This window comes from Harpia harpyja, chromosome 2, assembly GCF_026419915.1.
Source record: "Harpia harpyja isolate bHarHar1 chromosome 2, bHarHar1 primary haplotype, whole genome shotgun sequence".
NCBI classification, from domain to species: domain Eukaryota; kingdom Metazoa; phylum Chordata; class Aves; order Accipitriformes; family Accipitridae; genus Harpia; species Harpia harpyja.
In genome coordinates, this window is record NC_068941.1 from 2,324,328 (window position 1) to 2,341,690 (window position 17,363).

A 17,363-nucleotide genomic window follows, 5' to 3' on the forward strand; every position below is an offset into this window, starting at 1 on the left:
TGCAGGAATAATTGCACTGTTGGTCAAAATAAGTTGTTACTGTTCAGACTGTTGCCAAGAATGTTTTAAAGGCTTCTACTATGTGTTTCAAGTAAATCTGAAATGAATCTTCATCCATTCCACCTCACTTCATTTCTGGAGCAAAGATCTTAAAATCTTTCCTTTTACTAGGCAACCTTGAAGTCCAAACCATGACTTTCTACCATACTATTGCTACATTCCGCTATAACATAAATATTATACAAAACACTTCCACTAATCAGTCAGTTATACATACGTACAATACATTTTATATAATCCTGTGTCTCTATCCCATAATCTCGTTTCCCACACATGAAAAAAAATCTGAAGCCGGTCATAGTGTTTCAGAAATCTTAGACAGCTTGTACACAAAATACACTGAGAATACATAATCTTAAATTCATCCATTGTACTAGTATTATGTACCAGCAATCTACCACATTATTTCTTTCATGAGACAAAGGAGCCAACACTATTAAGCACTGAAAAAGTCTTTGCAACCACTTTTATTTTTCAGTCAACGGTTAGAGAACGCCAGCACAATTCCAACCACAAAAGAAGAAATTTCATCTCAAATTAGCAGGTAACAGAGGCACCACTGTACACAATAAAATGCTTTACAATAAAATTTTGCATTCAGAAGCCAGCTGTGCAATCATTCAGAAATGTTTAAAGCAGAACAAAGCAGCTCATAAAACACAGTACTTGAGGTGTGTACCCTGTATAGTTTATATTTTCTGCACCTGAAACAGAAGTGGCTCAGTTAATAAAACAAGATGCACTAGAACAGCAGCTACTCCACAAAGGTCTCCCCTTCTTACTACAAGAAGATGAGAAAGGACAGCCTACTTCAAATATTGCAGTATCTTGTATAAGCACCCAGAAGGCCCAGTAAACAAATGGAGAAGCTGGAACAAAAGCAGGAAGCCACCTCTGACATCCGAAAAGTGATTAAGGAAAGGTTTAGGGACACGTCATTTACAGATGGAGGCCATTTCCAAAATTTTCTTCTTCCTTTTACGGTATCCATCAAGCAAACGTACTCCTCTACAGGAAAAGAGAACTTACCAACAACAACAAACAGCTCTGTTTTATTAGGAGCTTAAGAAAAAAATTGGAAAGAAAAAAAAAACCCAAGCATGCTAGAAAATGGAAAGCCTCTTAATATCCTAGCTTACAGTGCACGATGAAAACAGATGTAAAAACTCATTTGATATCTACAGAATTTCAGCCATATTTGGATTTGTTTCAATTCAGTGTATTCTGTGAAGAACTTCAACTATCAAAATTGTCAGACGACGTCGTTTTTATACCTTACAATACAAAACTCCAGGTTATATTAAAATTCCCTCACCGGCAAAAACGGTTTTTACTTTTTTCTTCCTCAGAACAATGAGACATCCCTTACAAATCAATTCCACTAAAAAAACCACACGAGAGATCTAAAAAACTACTACCTTCTTTAAAATTAAATAGCTACCGGGCACAACATAAATTAAAAAATACAATAAAATATTCTAGAAGAACTTACTGGTCTGATTAGAAACAGGCGCAATATTTGGGAACTCTCACAATTCTAGTATCTTCAGAATTTACGAGTGTTACTTAATATAATACTGAACAGACCTACTGATTTCTTTTATAACTTCCCTATTCACAAAGTTTGTTTGTTCCTCACAATTAAATCAACAGGATTGAGTCCTGCCTCTCCAGAGGCCTTCTATAAAAGCAGAAGCTGTACTTCAGACTTTGATCGCACAGATGTTTGGAACAGTTTGACTCTGCCCGCGCTTCAAAGAGGATTATAACGTGCTCAAAAATTCTTTGACCTGCAAAAAGAAACAAATATTGTCAATCAAACTAAGTATTTATCAACAGAAATATACAGCAACTACATTTACCTCTCCATTGCTTTATGCTTTACTACAGCGTACAGAAACTGGAAAAATAATCTTAGGCTTGGCTATGCCATTTCTTGTCCATCAAGAATTTTTTCAGTCATGGTACCTGTAATTTAGCACGTGCCGTGCCAAGAGAGATGCACTGGAACAATGCTCATTTCTCCCATGGTCCTAAACTACAGCCCTACATCGCAAATGAATTATCTTAAAAGCAGGTCTAACCTAAACATGAGGAAGATAATGACCGCCTCAAAAGACTGTCATTTGGAAAACATCATGTCACACCCACTACCAGAACACCATTCACATTTGATGTCAGTCAACGACCCAATGCGTCTAATTAGTACGTTCCTTGGGATTTGAGGTTGGCAAATAAATAATAAAACAATATCTAGCAAAACCATAGTACTTGAAAAAATGCAATACTGTACAACAATGTCATAAATAGTTCAGCTACTGTTGAACTCCATTTCCAGTATTTAAAGAGTGGCTCAAATGGCTATAGCTACCTAAAAATTATTAGTGAAGTTCTGGCCCATAGAATGTTATCTAGGACCCCGCATTGGAAATCCATGATCCTCGGTACACAGAGTACCAAGAGCCAGGACAGCACCTCAAATAATCCATGCAATTGCATGAGAATTGGATCCAAAACAGGCAGCGAGCCAAGCAGTGGGCTAGCAGTACACTTTCAAGTGTGATCATTTAAGACAAAAGCTTAAATTCAGGTCAGTACCAAAGGTTGCAGGAAGACAATGCGCCGCAAACGTGCTTTTTGCCACCGGCATGCGTGCCTTTTTGTTGTGCCTGCTCCACTCCCCCTCCCCAAAAGTAAAAGAGTAATTACTCCCTCCCTTTAAAGGGAAGCAGTAGGAATAGGTGGCAGCGAGGGCCAGGCCACCTTTTTTAAACACCTTTTTTAAACCGTAACAACCCAGCGGATACAAGACCCAAGGAATACAGACAGGGCCTAGGCACACAACTCCTACCTCAGTTTCAAGAGCATCCTAGCAACTACGCTGTGATGCAGTCTGAACTGGGAGCATTTTCCTCTGCCCACTCCAGCTAGACTACTGCATAGAAAGGAATCGACAATTCACTAGAGAACATGGTATTATTCTTTTGGCAGAGGCTCTCATACACAGAGAGCATCTGTAAACGTTTTGTCCAAGTTCTTGATGTGAAATGGGAACAGAGCTTGGATCACACCCTCCAGCTGTGACCCTTCCCTTCCTAGTTCAGTGCTCAAGGAGGTGGAAAAAACCCAAGAGAGCTCAAATCCCTTCACGTAGAGAAGGGAACGCGTCACCGTGCCAATACTCTAACTTGAAAGGTATCATGAGAAAGCCACCCTCCACTTTAAAAAGTAGCAACAGTAATACTGCAGGATGAACCCTACCACTATTTACACACTAGGCATAGTTTCAGGACAGGTCTCTGAAAGCGAGCATCTCATAACAGAGAAGAAGGAAGCACACAGGTTTTGGGTCCCCACTGGACATAAGCATACATTAAAGGTCAAAGCACCCAGCCTCATGAAGAGTGTAGCAGTTCCGGGACTCCACTTAGGAAATGCCAAAAAATAAGGCCAACACAGGGCTTTAGGCTGTTCCCAGATAACGTGACAGCTACACAGCAGTAAACTCCTCTGAAATCCCTGTTCAGGTGCCTGAGCTTGGCCTTATCTCATGGTGCAGATGGGAAGCATATTCGCTCCACAGCTGCAATGTCCAGTCATTCCATCAATTAACAAGCTTTAAAAGAGCAAAGACCATGAAGGCTGTTTTTAATCAGGTGAACAGTTCTACTTCACAGCAGATAAACTGAGATCAAAGGACAAAGCTGCTTTTCTCATGAGGTAAACAACTTATTTCCAAAGAGCAGAAAAGAGTGCGCATACCATTGCTAAGGTCTGTAACTCGTTGCAACTACTCAAATAAAAGTCAAGTTGTCCTCAGCTGAATCCCATCAAGACTCAAATACCAAACACCTGAGCAGTGAAAATGTTGATGGTTTGACCTAGCTTTAAAATATATATTAGACCTTTTTGTGCTAAGGATTAGATCTTCTCAATGCAAATAGAAACCTCCGCTTGAATTCTTTTTATATCAGATAGACATTTTTTCCATGCCTTCAAATAAAACTAAAAAATACTTCTGATTTATATTCCGCATTACTTCCTAAACAAAGTAGGAGGCTACATTTGAAAAGCACTCCCTGAAGTTTCAGACCACAGCTTTTGAGCAGGATCTTGAATAACACTTTAATAAACACAACTGAAGGGAAAAATTTTAATGATAGTGCCAATTTAATAAACAAGACTAAAACTAAGGAGTATTGCAGCAGACTGTAAGACTGTTCATTATCTGAACGTAGCTCCATGACTCAAATATTTTAGAAGGATGATCATACAGTGAAGTATATTTTTAGAGTAAAGGATCCCTATTTGCATTAGCTATACCGCCCTTTGCTGTGACATGCTAACCACAAGAGAGGACAGCCCATATTCTCTTTTGTTTAGCTAGAAATACCTGCAAAACCTAAACCAGTTTGCCATTGGCTCACTGCTTTGGATCAAAATTCAGCTGCAGGTTCAGTAAACTCATCCTTCAATTTTCCGTTGTAATGGTTTTGTACTGTACTTTCACAGTAGCCAGCACCAAGGTTCTTTTATTGACCAGCACTGTAGGTTAGACACTTTCACAGCTAATAGAAGGAAGACGTTACCCCAGACATCCAACTCGGACCTGTGCAGCCTTCTTTCTCTCTCCCTCAACAGCTACCCTCATCCTCTCCCACCCCCATCACATTTCTTGGCACACCTGCACAACGTTAGAAGCAGGACATAGCAAGTAACAGGTCTTTTAAACAGTTGAGGGTTATTTAAATTAGAAATTTTATTTGCAAACAAAGCTACTAGTGAAAGTCTTCTCCAACAAGCCTGGGATATTTCCTTCCCCTTTATCTTTTTTTTTTTTTTTTTAAATCGAAAATTAATGTAGGAAATAGCATGAAGAAACACAGGTTCTAAGTCTAGTCTGACTTCAAAGAATGCTACACTTTGAGATGCAAGAAGTATCCTGAAGTCATTTTGACATGCTGGCAATAAACCTAAATCATCAGTTTGTTCTGCTTGTGAAATTTTACCTTTTCAGTCATGTGATCATATCTGTCCTTTTTGCCTTTGAAGTCTTCATTAACATCCAATGTTAAAATAGGTGTTTCCTGTAGATATTCAAAATCTGTTCTGTATTGGGATAGGAACAAAGGAAATATTACTAGCTAGAAAAAAGTATACATCATTCAAGTCTCTGTTAGCATTTTCATTGTTAAGAATCCCATGAAAAGAACTCCCCATATAAATTACAGCCATGAACTCTGAATATAAAGCCGCTTGAATTTACAGTGTGGCTCCTAGGATGTATTACTGATTCTTGAACATTCTGTTTCCCCAGCACCTAACGTTAAATTCAACTGTGTACTAAAATTAGTTCAGCTGAATCCTCTGCTATTCAGAGCTCTATGTGAAGAGAACTCCAGGCATATTGCATGTCCTAGCAATAATTAACGTGCTGTAAAGCCAGTGCTACTAAGGAAGTATAGACAGAAATATTCCTGGAGTTTAACTTTATCAGTTATAGGAACTGATCATAGGAAAAGCTGAAGTTTCACTGGTAGAAAAAGCATTATGGAACATCCTTACAAAGATTTACCCATCTTTAAGTAACCATTAAACAAACCCTACCTCAGTGTCCTATGCTGAAGCCAACTTTCATGTTTGTAGTGAAGCTTCTCCAGATATTCAATGGGAATTTCTTGCTCTTCATCTCTTCCACGCAAGTAAATCCTATTTAAGCATTTCTAAAGGTAAAAGATATTAAAAAAAAATAAAAATTGGTTGTTTTTACAGACCTACAGAGGAAGTCTAGTTTGCTGAAGGTTTTTTTGCCAACCCTTCCTACTGTGCTCAATATGCCACTCTTTGCCAAAGAGGAATATTCAACTTGCTAACTATCTTATGAGCACAGAAACATTATGTCATGTTCAGCTGACGGAGCCCACAGACTACACGCAAAATCAAACAAGGACCCAACGAAATGCATCACATTATTTCTCCGCTACAAGGAAAGGTCTCAAATAAGCTCTTTATTAAAAGAAGGGGTACCAGCGTATTGCATCAAAACAGCACAGAAATAGCCATTTGACATGATAGATAGGCATTTCAAAATCTCATTATCTATTTCTGGCTCTTAGGAACCCAATTTTCAAACGTACTAACTCATTTGTTCCTGTCCTGAACATATCCAAAGCCTCAATAACAAGCCAATCAAAACTGTTTAAAACTGTTGTACTCTTTTAATTTAAATACACATTCTTGACTTAAAGACAAAAAAAAAGCCCTCAGTAGTGAGCCTAATAAAAAAGCCCTCAGAGAAACTCTAGCATGTTACATTACACAGTTGTTTACAATAACAAAGTTGAAAGCATGACACTTGGAAGTAAACAAGTATGCTGGAAGTGACCTCTAAGTCAATTACTGCAATTAGAGCTCTTCTAAACTCTTAAGTTTTTCTCTTGTTCGTGTAAGTTTCATACTCAAAAGATATATTCATTATGTTGTTCTCTCCTTTTAAAAAAATATTAGATGCCCAAAGATCAAAGCATTGCCATAAAGCCTTACATACAGTAGGTGCATTCATCTGGCTTAGCCTCCATTGCTCCAGCTGAAAGGGCTTCACACTCAGCCCCCCCCAAATCAGCAGTGACATTAACTATAAATTGTTATATCTATCACAACAATGTAACTAAATTGTTATATCTATCACAGCAATGTTCCTATAGCTATTTTTTATTTCCTTTTTTTTTTTTTTATTTCCAGTGGTATTTTCTAGTTTGCTCTTGTCATATGTTCTGTTTTTATAATTAGAAAATCATTATCATCACATTTTATTTAAAAATACACAGGCTACATTTGAAAGAACATTCTTTTTTTTAAGTATTTCCAGACTGTATTAGTCATAACTCAAGTATTATAGTCTTCAGGGAAATACTACAATCTGAACTGAACTATAATCATTAGGACTCTTACAGTGAAAGATAAGGGAGAATTTCTCAACTGTTTTCTTGCTTGAGACGTTCAAAGCAATCCCTGAAACAAAGATGCACTGATATGCAATGACACACAATTGTGACCTTACTGGAGTTGACTGCAAGCATATTATTCTTTTATCATAAAAAAGGTCTAGAATCCTAGTTAAACCCTACATTTTTTTAGGAAGAAAAAAAAAACCCAACAACTATGAAAGCACAGACAAACACCAAATATCACAGGCAAGGCACAGAACATGTACTCTCATTCTCTGTGCGGTCATAAATTTTTATTCCTCACCTCAGGAGTGGCTCTGAGATAAATGATCCCATCCAGCGCCAGGCTTTGACCAAACTGCTTATTCATCCAGTCATGCCAGTCTTGGTAAATAGTCCATTCAGTTTCATTCATGCAATCAGACTCATATAAATTAGCTGCAAATATATATCTGAGAACACAAAATAGTTACGTAAACAAAAATTAGCTTCAACACAATTATTACTTTGTTTGCCTGAAGTATTGCACAGTAACTAGAAAAGAAGATAAGCATAGTAATTCTGTAACTTCTTTGATGTATGCTTGGACTGGAAACAAACAGCTGGTATCCCCGTCCTGTAACTATGTCCATTGCAGTTGCCCATAGCAGTGTCCACAAAAAGCAGTCACATTTGCAGCTCAGGTACCTGTTCAGAAATAATCTAAAAACCACCACTGGTTTGTACACTGTGGTCATTTATTTACAATATATTAGAACACAGTGAATACCTAAGGATTATGTGATGGGATTTAGTTATCAAAGCTAACCTTCGAATCCAGAAACAGAGGGTACAGCAATAAGAAATAGCTAGACCTGTTTCAAGAAGCATAAAAGAAAACAAGACTAAGTGACAAAGAAAGAAATTGCTCTTGACTCTTCTTGATGCCTACGCACTTCCCTCTTGTCTTTCAAGGGAAACGTGCATGCACAAATCATAAAAAAACCTACCCACAAAGAATGAGAAACTACACATATCTTATCAAGGTTATACAACAAAACTATAAACCCTCAATCCAGTAATTTTACTTCGCTGTCAACAACAATATAAAGATAACAAACCACTGATTGAGGTTATTGTGATTGAACAGTATGAAAAATTATGACGAAAGGAGGTACAAAACTCAGTCACGCTCTGCTTTTTATTTATTTACGCATTTTACTTAGGAGAATTTTGATCTTTGCTTTACGAACTTCAGTCCAACATACCTGTCACTGTAGACGGATCGCTCAAAGAAGACGACGGGATTCCCTGCTTCTTTGAGTTTGCCATCAAGGGATCTGAGCTGAGCCCGGATCCTGCTGAGACATGCATATGTCTGGAAAGTGAAAGACCACCTCTCTGGTTTCTCATACATCATCCGAAGCACATTTCCACCACTCTTCTGTGATTCAGTCAGCTCCTGGTTTTAAACAAATACAGTGACCCTTTAAGATGAGAAGGTGGGCGACTAGGGTAAAACAGCTCTACTACATTAAAGCTGTTCAGCCTTTATGTCAGGTTTACAATTGCATCATCTACCTCTCAACCCTATTTGTAATACAAGGCATAAATGCCAGTAGTGTTATTCCTCCTATGGCACTGAGCTGAGCAAGCAAATCTCTGCAACCTACAACGTCAAAATGCTCAAGTACCAAAACATTTTGAACACTATTTACAAGCTTTAATAAAAGAACAACATCCTATCAGTACAAAAAGTCAACAACATGGTAGAAAAATCAATGCTCCTTTTACTCTGACAAGTGTGGGTTTAAAGTTGGGCTCGTTTTGTTTTTCCATCTATTAATTACAGTTCCTACGGTAACAGCTGCTGATGCAGCATCTTAAGGTATGATTATGCTCTCGTCTTACCTGGGAAGTTCAGAACAGACTCCACCAGGCCAATGATCTCCCTCAGCACGCGAGCACTGCTCAAACACCTCGAGCCCGCCACTAAAGCTCATGGAAATTGAAAGCTGTGTGCCTCAGTTTTATTAGAAAAAACAGCCTACCAAAGATGACTGCTTCTGTCTGAATCTTTTTGCTACACTAACACCAAATCCAAATATTGACATATTTTCAAAACCTAGAGGTAGATGTCAAAACCTAGGCGATACAGTTAAGATTACGGAATTCCAGGTTTCATCCTCAGTAGAAGTGAGCTAACCATACCTACACTAGTAAACCAAACGTGCCCAGCACCACGCTCTGACACTGTGGCCAAGCGGCACGCAAGAGCAATATCCACAGCACTGAACTTTCTAAGCCTCCAAAAGGATGTAGGTACACGCAGCGGACTTCTAGCAGAGTCCCCGGGCTACCCTACTGCCCAAACCGTGCCTGGGAACTGCTTGGAAGAGTCCTAGCTGGCACAGGACAGAAGTCCGCTAGGGACAGGGGACGCAGCCTGGTTCTGCTATCTAGAACGTGCCCCCCTACTCTCTCGTCAAGTAGAGGAGATGCAGCTACAGTGACCTTTCACAAGTCACAAGACCCTTATTTATCAGTTTCAACAGTAAAAAATAAAAGATACAAAACTGTCCTCCAGAAAAGATTCCAATATCCTTGAGAAACACTGTATTAAATAAATAGCACAGTGCTAAGCCATCTGAATTATTACAGGTGCAACTTTCGTAAGAACTAACAATTACAAAAGCACTAAGTCTTACCTCTTTCTAGGAACTTCCCAAATCTATCTATCTTTTTTTTTTTTTTTTTTTTTTTGGTATTGTGGGACAATGAAAGTACCAACTTTATTAAAGGCGGAAAAGTGAAAGTCTGCTTTTTGGTATTAAACTATATTTTTAAAAAAAGCAATCATTAAGATCTTGAATGCTGATAACTTTTCTCGGAAAAGGGGTAAAAATAGGCCTGTTGTTTGGTTTGCACAATATTCTTACCAGAAACAAAACTGGTGTGCAGTACTGTGCTGTTTTACAGCAGCTGTTGCTGTTGCTGTATGAATTAGCCAATAGCAAGGAGAACATTACAAGCTATTGACAATGCACAGAAGACCGTAAGAGATGCCTACAGACACACACACAAACAGCTTAACACACCAAGTACGGTCTTGTCTTTAGGAACCTTTTTTGAAGTGTTTCCTGACTAATTTTAGGAGTCATATATAATGTCATATTTCTGCAAACCAGCCAAAGCAAAAGGAGAAAAGAGCAAATTAGCAAGTCCAACTTCGGGGACAATTATGACGGATTTGAAATTTTGTATTACGCTTACTGGACCTGACTGGGAAGCAGTTAACTTGCTTCGTAACAGTCCATACAGTGACATGTTTTGTGTTTGTGGCTAAAACAGCATTAATAACACACCGATGTTTTGGCTATTGCTGAACAGTGCTTGCACAGCATCAAGGCTTTCTCCCTTTCCCACTCTGCCCCCCGAGCAAATGCGCTGGAGTAGACAAGAAGTTGGGAGGGGACGCAGCTGGGACAGCTGACCCCAACCACCCAAAGGGATATTCCACACCATAGAATGTCACGCTCAGCAATTCCCCTCAGGTACTGGAAGAAGGAGGAGGGGAGGGGGTTGTCTTCCAGGGTAGCTGTTGCTCAGAGACTGGCTGGGCACTGGGCTGCTTCTAGGAGATAAGCCATTTCCTTTGCATCGCTCCTTTCTTATCCTCTTCCCTTTGCTTATTAAACTGTCTTTATATCAACCCATAAATTGTCTTGCCTTCTTTCTTCCTATTCTCTTCTCTGCTCTGCTGGGGAGGTGAGCTGGTGTTTCTGTGGGTCTTTAGCTGCTGGCTGGGGTCAACTCATGCCAGTAAATTAAAAAAAAAAAATCTTTAACTTGAAGTTCAAGTATATTAAACTAGCCTGTTAGCTTAGTTCTTAAAACTAAGGACTTTAGTCTGGTTTTGTATTTGGATTTACTTGATTATCGTGAAGAAAGAAAAAAATAAAAGAGAGCTAACACTGAAAAAATGTAGCTGAGGAAAAATTAGAAACAACACACCTCCATTAAAAGTTTACATTTATTTAAGGAAAATACGTTGTACTTTTTGACAGATCTAAAAAGAAAAAAAAAAAGTCTTCTACAGTTCATCAAAAACTGTCTACACAGTGATGACTTTGGCCACTAGGTAGCATCTGGATTGCCAACAGAATCACAGGTAGCTGACAGAAAAAACACCGCTATAAATGATTTAGCAGTAGTTCATTATTTCCTAGACATTTTAGAGGACACCTTCCAGGACACCTGGACAACCCTCTGCTCTCACCTGGTTAGTTCACAGTTGCTAAAAAGTAACTTCTGCCTAACTTTTTTCCACGCCTTGCTTTTATATGTAAAATAGAACAGGCTTTTACCGCTTTTATAATTTATATCCTGATGTTGAATAACATTTACTCTATAATACACCAAGCAAACTGGAAAACAGGAACTCAAACATTGTGCTAAGAATCAGCAAAAATGTTGCTATGATGTACATTTTCTAAAATACCTGGTCTATCAGATATATTGGTTTTCTGAAATTTGAAGAACATTTGACTGGGTTTTTGTTTGGTTTCTTTTTTTTTTTTTAAAGTTTCACCTTCGTTTCCTTTACCATACCTCACAATCCTCTTCAGAGTTTTGCTGAACATTGCACCATCTAGCTACAGGCTCAGGAACAACTTCCCATTCCTCATCAGCTTGTTTGAGAATATTCACAAACGTCGATTTCCCTGCAGCTGTAGAAAAAGCATTCAGGAAGAATGGCAGTCAAAAAACATCAACAGCATCATTATTTAACTACTATACAACTCTGGTTTCAAATCCCATAAACGAGTCTCCCAAGTACTTTTGACTTCCTGACAAGCATGAAACACAGAGACCATTGTGCACCACAGATCATCAATGAATTGTGCAACTGGGTTTTTCTTTTTTATTTTGTACGGCATGACACCAATAGCCATCTGAACAAAAATCAATAATGACAAGTCTCAGCCCAGATCAATTACCTCAGTTCTAGAAAGTTACATTTGCAACTAGAACACCAAGTCTTAAATTTTTAAAGATGCTTAGTGGTCCAGTCTCAGGCATGAAGTTACAGTCTTCCTAAGGTATTTTAGGCAAAAAGAAAAAAAAAAAAAAAAAAGCAAGCAACGACAAAAGAAACATAAAGCAAGTGATGGTTTCTCAAATGAAGATACGAAGATGCATTACTAATTACTTCCTACATCACGGAAGTCATTAATCTGCCACCAATTAAAAAAAAACTCAAAGAAATTTTAAGAAGAGATATTTAGACCTGACAGAGACCGAAGTATGTATCAGTAAACAAACTGACACCCTGGCAACTCCTATCCTTCTAATTTTAAGCACAGCCCCTTACCAGAAAAAAAAAAAAAAAAAAGGGAAAAGCATCTTATTATAAACAGCCGATAACTTTTCTGCTCTTTGCAACAGTTAAACAGGCTTCTCTTATTAATTAGTACGAGTATTGAACATTACGAGTTTGACCTGACCGTCTGCGTTTACACAAGTGTTTTACACTACAACCGGGAAAGGTGGGGGAGAAGTCCTATCCAGGACTTCCCTGCATCTTTAAAAAGGTGAATAAGATAAAAACTGTAATAGAAAGCTTCACAAGCACACGCGCCCCTCCCAGATCTCGTCATTTGTATCGCATTAATTCCTACGGTAAGTATCTAAAGTTATTCACTGGCTTGCTCCCACAATACAACCCGCCCCGCTAACTTAACGTCCCCCAACCTGCCTAAAAAGCCCTTTTTTTTTTTTTTTTTTCGCAGGGGAAAAAGGCGAGAAAAACCTTGTGGAAGCGCCCACGCCGCCACACGCTGCTATGGCGGGAAGAGCCCCCCGGGCCTGAAGGGGAAGGATGCTCCCGGCCTCGGGCGGGGAGGCCGCAGAACCGAGACCACCTCTCCAGCCTCCTCCTCCTCCTCACACACACACACCCCCCACACACACACCGGCCCCGGTGAGGCGACGGGCCCGCCGCTCACCGATGTTGCCCTCGACGGCGATCTTCTTGATCCTGCCGCCCTCCAACCGCCCGCGCTTGGGAGGGGTGGCCATGGCGGAGACGAGGGACGGCTCTGCCGGAGGAGAGCGGGGACGACGAGGCCGCCCGCCCGCTTAACGGCCGCAACGGAATTAACCGCCGTCCGTCCGTCCCCCCCCTTCGAATTTGGCGCCCGCGGCACCGCCTACGGGTGGCCGCCAGGGCCAAGAAAGAGAGGAAAGGAAAGGCGAGGCCCTCCGCCTCCCGCCGCCGGCAGGGCGGGCGGTTGAGCCCGGCGCTGCGGAGCCAGGCAGAGCTGCGGCAGGAGATGGCATCGATGGGCGGGCGGCCACCCCTGCCACGAGTTGCTCGGTTCTCGGCCCAAAGGCGAGGCTTCCCCCCCCCCCACGAAACGCAGGGGCACCCGCCCGCCGTCAGAGCGGGACACGAGTGACGCAAAAGCCCTCAACCTGCAACCCGTTTACCTTAAAATTCTTCCAGAAGACTCTCAGAAGTGACAGGGAGGTCGGGTTTGAATTAGCGCATGGCCACTTAGTGGGAGGGTTCTTGCTGAAAAGCTCGCAACAGCCTCCGAACCCACGCTCGACCATGCGTTTCCCAAAATACCGTTGCGGCGTAAGACCGTTTCGGTTCCCGAAGGACCGAGTTAAACGGGAAAAATCCTTAAATCTACGAAAGGGGCGCAGGCAGCGAGGCCGTCGTGAACCAACGCACCCTCCTCTTGTGTAAAACCGCGTACGACGGCCGCAAGCTGGCAATGCCGTCCCAGACGAGATTCTCTTTGCACGGTCCCTCACCCACCACCCCCCCCAAGCCCAGATTTGTGGGGATTGAAGGAAAAGCAAGATTTTTAACCCCCTTTCCGACCTGAGGGCACAAACCGCTTTCCAGCTGCACGCGAGGGGTGACTCACCGAGGGACGGGGTGCTTTGGAGTTACGGGCGTGAGAGGAGAAGGCGGAGGACGCAATCGGATGCGGATGGGAGGGTAGGAAACCTGGAGTGCTGCAGCTGTCAGGGTCACAAGAGGCTTTTAGGAGAAATAAATTTAAAAAAATAGAAAAAGGCACCTGTGCTGCCGAGCACAGCCAAAAACGAAGTCTGTATTTTGTGTGAAGCTGGAGACCTGAGACGGCAGAGCGCTTACGGCTGCGACAGGACGCCCTCCTCGTAGCAAAGCTTTCAAAACCGCCCCGGGGATCGGCACCGAGACGCAGTTAATGCGATACTAAACTTGTTATCGGACGTCCCACACCGAGCTCCGTCCGTACTGGGTAAATTCAGGTCATGAAACAAGGAAATGAAAAGGGTATCAGGTTGTTTTATTGCTATTGTGTCTGCCTGCAATACAAATATTCACAAATTCAGACAAGACAATTACAAAAATCTAATTTGTATGTGTAATTTGCGTATGTGTACAATATACAGGAAAAAAATCTATCTACAAGTAGAAGATAATTTAGAAACAAGTTCAAGAAGGAAATAAAGACAATCATGGTCAAACATAGCTATTTATTTTCTCTTATAAACAGCCTTCAGTTTCTTATTGAAAAAAAACCTAGAATTTAAATATTTTGTCCCATCACATACAACAATCTGTATACATTATTTACAACTCTCAAATAAACATGTTGCAGATTTTCAGACATTCAACTTTTTTTTTTTTTTTCATCAAAAGCTGTTCTTCATTTAAAACTAAAATACCAATCAAGTGACTACAAACTGAAGCGATATTGGCACAGTTAGCTTACAGTAAGGGTTCTCATCTTGCATTTTCTATTTTACACCGCATTTTCTCCCATACATTTTAGGATTCTAAAGGAGGAGGAAAGGTTAGTGTTGCTTTCATAATATCCTTTTTTTTTTTTCCTTCAAAAATGGCCTTTTATTGAAACCTCATTCACTTTTATTGCATTCTTCTCTCTCTTCCATTGCACATCAAGGTATGTGCTTCTAGGTACTAAGCAACACAACCACAGCATACTGAAGTAGTAAAACGGCCATGAAAATAAGTGTTCCCTCCGCGACATGTCTCTGAAAAATGTCAGAAGTTGCAAATGTACAAAAATAATGAGTATAGTTTAGTGGCTATAAAAATTAATTTCCCCTAAAAATACAATACTCTATGAACAATTTAGGGAATTGGTTCTTCAAACAAAAACATAATTTGATATTTACCTAGACCGCAATCTTAACCTGGCAAGAGGAAATTGTAAGAAAAGCAGGAAAATAAAAAGGTTTAACCCTTAAAATAACCAATGTTAGTCTCATCTTAAAAGAGAAGATATCCAGGAAAAGATGACAGGCATTCATTAAACTGCTAGTGGTTTTAGTAGTGCAGTTTGGAAAAAAGACAACTGATACATCAGCAGTGAAGGAAACAAGATTCAGTGTAACAGGGAATCTTTCAGTGAAAGAAAAGCAAGGAGTCTGTGTTCGTGCTGCAGCTTTTTAAATAGTCCAACTAAAAGGGGGCGGTTTATATACAGTAATACAGCACTCTGGCAGGTAGGAAGGCGGGAGAGGGTAGCAAGGAAAAGAACAACTATCCAAAAAGGATGGGTTTATAGTAAAATTGTGTTTGGTGATTCAAGAGAAGGGGGGGGGGGGGGGCGCGAGAAACAGAAAGGAACAATCCAAAAGGTAAGTAAAGTCCATAGCAGCAAATAGGTATCCTTACCTGTTAAATGAGTGTCAGGGACACTGGGAGAGTGTTCCATTCCTAAATACTGAATAAGGACAGTGCTCCTCTATATCTTAAAGTAAAAGCAAAAGTTCAAAGCTCTACATTGCATAGTAAGCAGTAAAAGAAACTTGATACTTGCAGATGGGCCACCTGCCCCTTGAAACCTGTCTTCTCCCTTCAGCTACCATTCAGCTACCTGCAACAGCAGAATGTGGCATTTTTATTTTCTATTTGCATGATTAACTTGTATCCCTGACTTGAATTTGAAAGGCTTGAAAAACTATTTCTGCAAACATCATGTATCCACACCATCTAAACACTGTCAAGATTGGCAATGGTGGCCGAACTTGATGAACTTAGCAGAGTTTGCCCCATCCTGTCTCGAGGTAGATGACCTCCTGAAGTTACCACCCAAATCACTGACAAGGTCTAATACACTGGTAGCTGAAAAACACCACAAACCACAGAATTTCAGGACCCTATTACAGTGGAAGGCCTCAGCCAGCGCTGGCAGCCCAGCCTGGTTTAACCCCACCAGCACCTTCCGCTCCCAGTGACAGCAAAGCTCAAAGTTTTTGTCTCAAAGCGCTCGTGACACAGAACAGAGTCCGTCTGTAATGTGGGTCTAGAGCAGCGCGGGGTTTGTTCAGGGTTCATTTCTCTGTGTTTTCTCTGGGGGGGCGAGGGGGCGTCCTCCCCCTTCCCCCCAACAAATGCACTATTTTATAAACACATTCACTGGATGGAGATTCCATTTGTACAACATGGCAACTTTTGTTTAGCGTTTCAATGTGCCCTTACTTCAAGAGTGTAAACACACATCAACATCTGGTCCCACATCTTTTTGAAGAAAAAAACAATTAAAAAGCTGCAAATATAAACAGCACAGGGATACTAAATCCCAAACACTGCATACATATCTTCAATGTTGTTATTTTCAAGTGTTGTATAATTAAACAATGTGTTCATACAGCTGTCAGGCAAATCATGATCTCCAAGCTTTTATTACATGCCTAGAAACTATTCTGTAAAAGTGTTTTCTACTGCCAGATACTAAATACAAAAAATATGCTATTCACGCAAGACTTTTTTTTTTACATAATACATTCTAATTGGCTGAACTGCAGCAGATGCCTCTGAATTTCTAGAATTGGCTAGTTAAAAACCAAACCAAAAAACCAACAACAACAGAAAAAACCACCTTTCAGAGCAGAAGTATGCCAACAACGAGAACTCCCACACTGATATCACTCCACACAAATCCTCGCTTCTAAATATTTTTCTTTTGAGTTTTGTGCTGGTACATGACACCAAGGCAGCGAGACAGCTTTAAATCTAACAGAGGATATCTCCTATTTAGCACCTTGGAGCAGGCTTCTGCCATTCTCACTCTCGTGTCTTGCTGCGATGCGATAACAGGAGCTCTAGTACTGGTTAAAAGGCTCCTCTCCAGTAAGCGCTATCAACACAGTGAACATGCACACACAGCAGCCTCTTGAGCAGCACTGACTCAACTCAGCAAAGAGGTTTTCATTGGAAAGTTTACAGGATTTTTAATATCAAACTGCATCCGCAGCACTCTTCACGCCTCTGTAGCTGGAAATTTTCAGTCATTAAACACTCCTTGGATAGAAGTATGCATAAAAGGCTGTGTGTCTAAGGTC

At 40.5% G+C, this 17,363-nt stretch overlaps 1 protein-coding gene across 1 annotated transcript; it reads right to left on the minus strand.

The window, feature by feature from the left end:
* Window positions 1-496: 496 nt before the first annotated feature.
* DCK (deoxycytidine kinase) lies at window positions 497-13,303 on the minus strand. Its single transcript, XM_052812233.1, has 7 exons — window positions 12,995-13,303; window positions 11,598-11,716; window positions 8,255-8,448; window positions 7,312-7,459; window positions 5,668-5,783; window positions 5,070-5,169; window positions 497-1,850 (listed from the first exon to the last, which is right to left on the minus strand). The coding sequence occupies exons 1-7, from the start codon at window positions 13,065-13,067 to the stop codon at window positions 1,824-1,826; spliced, it is 777 nt and encodes a 258-aa protein (XP_052668193.1). The 5' UTR covers window positions 13,068-13,303; the 3' UTR covers window positions 497-1,823.
* Between the last annotated feature and the right edge of the window lie 4,060 nt (window positions 13,304-17,363).

What these genes read in the sequence shown, in the direction of transcription:
- DCK (XM_052812233.1), bottom strand. Translation starts at nt 13,067, where the DNA reads ATGGCCACCCCTCCCAAGCGCGGGCGGTTGGAGGGCGGCAGGATCAAG. An exon ending in CGATCCGTCTACAGTGACAG is followed by an intron (nt 7,460 to 8,254) that starts GTATGTTGGACT and finishes TTGTGTTCTCAG; the next exon opens with ATATATATTTGCAGCTAATT. An exon ending in ATCTCAGAGCCACTCCTGAG is followed by an intron (nt 5,784 to 7,311) that starts GTGAGGAATAAA and finishes TTTTACCTTTAG; the next exon opens with AAATGCTTAAATAGGATTTA.